The 3,152-nt window shown below is 53.6% G+C and overlaps 1 protein-coding gene across 1 annotated transcript; it reads right to left on the bottom strand.

Moving 5' to 3' along the window:
* Positions 1-1,952: 1,952 nt before the first annotated feature.
* LOC103640413 (probable CCR4-associated factor 1 homolog 11) lies at positions 1,953-2,863 on the bottom strand. Its single transcript, XM_008663001.3, has one exon. It carries the CDS (start codon positions 2,859-2,861, stop codon positions 1,986-1,988), a length of 876 nt encoding a protein of 291 aa, XP_008661223.3. The 5' UTR covers positions 2,862-2,863; the 3' UTR covers positions 1,953-1,985.
* Between the last annotated feature and the right edge of the window lie 289 nt (positions 2,864-3,152).

Below are 3,152 nucleotides of genomic sequence, written 5' to 3'. Positions count from 1 at the left end.
TAGCTCCAGCCTCCCCGGAGGCGATCTTGTTCCGAAGAGCCGGAGGTAGTGCTTTTCCAGCATCCTCGGAGTTTGTTGGAGGAGACTTCCGTTCCGGTAGATCCGCGAGGCGGTGTAGAATTCCTTCTTCGTCCGCCACGGATGAGATTGTTCCGAAGCAGAATGTGGATCCGGGGCGCATGGTAATCTTGCTGTGGAAGGTGACGGCCATTGAGCTAGCTTGGATCGTCGACACACCCCCTACCTGGCGCGCCAGCTGTCGGTGTTTTGGGTCCGACCGCACACCCGGGGTTGCCCCTCAAGGTGCTTTTAGGAGTAGGACGGTGTCGACGACTGTAGCAAAATGGTTCGTGCCGATCGCACGAGGGACAATGGACAAGGTTTGCAGGTTCGGGCCGCTTAGAAGTGCGTAACACCCTACGTCCTGGTGAGTATATGAGCGTGGTTACAAGAGGGTTCTCTGGATAGAAGGCACAGAGAATGTTCGTGGGTGGCTGAGTAGGATAGGGTCGATCGTTCTGAAGGGGTGCCCCCTAGGCCTTATATACTCGACCGTGGAGCATTACATGTGATACGATAACAACAAGTAGCTGAAAGATAGTAAACCTCTTGAGTTTATCCTTACGTAACCTCCGCCGACTTATCCTCGCATGGCTCCGTTGCATGGGGGCTTCAGCGCGGGAAAGTCGGGTCTCTGTTTGTGATTCATCCGTTTGACGTTGTGGGCCGCCTGTGTTTGCACTAATCAGTCCCACGTCTTCTTTATTGGTTGTCTTTCCCTAGGCCCACGAAAGAATGACCTTACGAATTATTTGGGCCCTTGGGCTTTTCGTGAGGCCTTTTACTTCTTTAGTGGACCCAGGGGATATCTATCCCCCACAGCTTCGACTTCACGTGCAAAAAAAACCCACGTCCACCCGCAAACCTGACGCCAAGAAGTGAAAGCATGAATCGAAGGTAACATTGAGGTCGAGACGAACTAAAAGACTGAGCAATGCGACACCCTTAACAGGGGAAGTGGCACCCACAAACGTCCCCGATGCTTTCACCCAAGATGCCCTCTAGCACATCGAAAGACTAGGACCCTAGATCAAAGCAAGTAGCCTCCGTCGTCGCCACCGCCCTGGCCGCCACACAAACCCCTCGAGAGGGGCACGACGCGCCGGCTGCCACAGTAGCCGCAAAGTTGTATCGGTTGCCATCCTGTCCGGCTAGGCACACTTAACTAGGGAAAAGCATTACTTCCACATAATGCTTGGGAGAATTTGCTTTGTCTAGTTACATTCTACATCTCTGTGTGAGAATCACAAGAATGTTGCTGGCTTACTCTGTAATTGCTCCTGAATCCTGACACACCATATATTACAGTCGAAGTTTTCTGAACTAATTAATATTTCAGTTATTAACTATCAATCATGGCTATATATCATTTATTTGCTGAAGCTACGTGCATAACTTCAACAACTCAGTCACCACTTCTTGACATTATTTTAATAAAAAAATAGCCCTTGTGTACAGTATCTACATTTGTTATGCTTGAAAATAAAATATGTATGGACATGCATTCTACCTTGGGAAGATGTTCGTTCGTTCTTCTTTCTAGCAAACAGAGATCTGTATTTGCTTTGTTGACAAGCAAAATTACCAGGTCCCGTTATGTTACATTGTTTCTGTGCTGTCATAAGTACTCCAGGCAGCAAGCTAATCAGAATAAACCAGTTATTCTGATCGGATCGATTGATTGACCAAGTAACTAATGCTGTCGGACAGTACCTTGTAGCAAAATGGTTCAGATCGTGCCTAGCTATACTGAAACATTTACTCGAATGTTTGAGAGTATAAAAACACATGATCAAATGCAGATCAGTCTCCAATGAAGAACTTCATAAAAGCAATTCGTACAAATTTGCAGCTGGACACTGCATGCATGGCTACATCGCAAAAACTAAAACCTATCCACTAGAAAAGCAGTACTAGCTAGGAAACTAGGTGAGGTCTACGATGGTTCCGGCGTGCGCGAGCACATCGACGTTCCTGAAGAAGCGATGCATCATTAGCAGGAGGACGTCGGTGGTGAGCAGGCTGTCGGAGCCGGCGCAGTGCGCGCGGCCGGCGGCGCGCTTGACGCCGAGCGCGGTGGCCACCTGCTCCAGCCCCCCGCGCATGGCGCAGCATCTGGCGAGGTGCTTCACGTCGAACACACTGTGTCCGAACAGCCGATGGACCAGGGCGAGGAAGCCGTCCAGCGTGTCCGGCAGTGGCTGGCCGCCGGTGAGCGCCTTGGCGAGGTACCCGAAGTCGTAGGAGCCCGAGAAGGCGGTCCAGGTGAGCCACCCGCAGGCGAGGCCGCTGCGGCGGAACCCGGCGGCGAAGTCTTCGGGGTCGATGCCGAACTCGTTCAGCATGGCGAAGTCCATCCCCTGCTCACGGAGCATGGCGATGGAGGCCGGCGCGTGCGGGTCAAGCGCGGGGTCGAAGCCCCGGATGTTGAACTGCCACGCGATGGGGAACCGGCCGGCGGGGCCCGACAGCGCGATCCCGACCTGCAGCAGCTTGAGGTCGTCTACGTTCCGCTTCACCAGCTCGTAGCTCTCGCGCGGACCGCGCATGTACCGCGGCAAGTTCGAGTCGTGTACCGCGCCGGGGAACTCGGTGTCCACGCACACGCAGGGGTAGCGCGGCAGCACCGCTGATAGGTTGGAGAGCTCTTCGTCGAAGTTGCTGGCCCAAACGTCGCGCACGGCGGCGTTCATCGACGCGCCGATGGACGTGAAGACCAGGGGTGGCGCCATGACGTAACGGGGACGGCTGCATGGCGGTGGCGGCACGTGGATGAGTTCCGACTTGGAGTACATCGGCATTGCTTCAGGTGGCTGTGCCTTGTCGAGACGTTTTGATCTTGGAACGTGGGCGTGGTGCCCTGGTTTTATAGGTAGGGGCAGTCGGACATCACGGGCGTTCGGACATCGGCGAAGCGGACCACCTTTCGTCAAAGTTTGCAACAGAACGGGCGGTGCAAGGTAGGGTTTGCAACAGATTTTATCTACGGTACCAGACCAGGCGCCCAGGTTAGTTTTCTTCCGTCCCTATCACATCGCACTCAGAGCACAGAACATGCGCCTTGTCAAAAGTTTGCAACAGTGGCGGAGATT

The sequence above is a fragment of the Zea mays genome, chromosome 9 (genome assembly GCF_902167145.1).
Source record: "Zea mays cultivar B73 chromosome 9, Zm-B73-REFERENCE-NAM-5.0, whole genome shotgun sequence".
Lineage (NCBI taxonomy): Eukaryota > Viridiplantae > Streptophyta > Magnoliopsida > Poales > Poaceae > Zea > Zea mays.
Note: the sequence above shows the minus strand (reverse complement) of the source record. Positions and strands in the feature narration are given on the sequence as shown.

Coding starts and splice junctions, on each gene's coding strand:
- LOC103640413 (XM_008663001.3), bottom strand. CDS start 2,861: ATGCCGATGTACTCCAAGTCGGAACTCATCCACGTGCCGCCACCGCCA.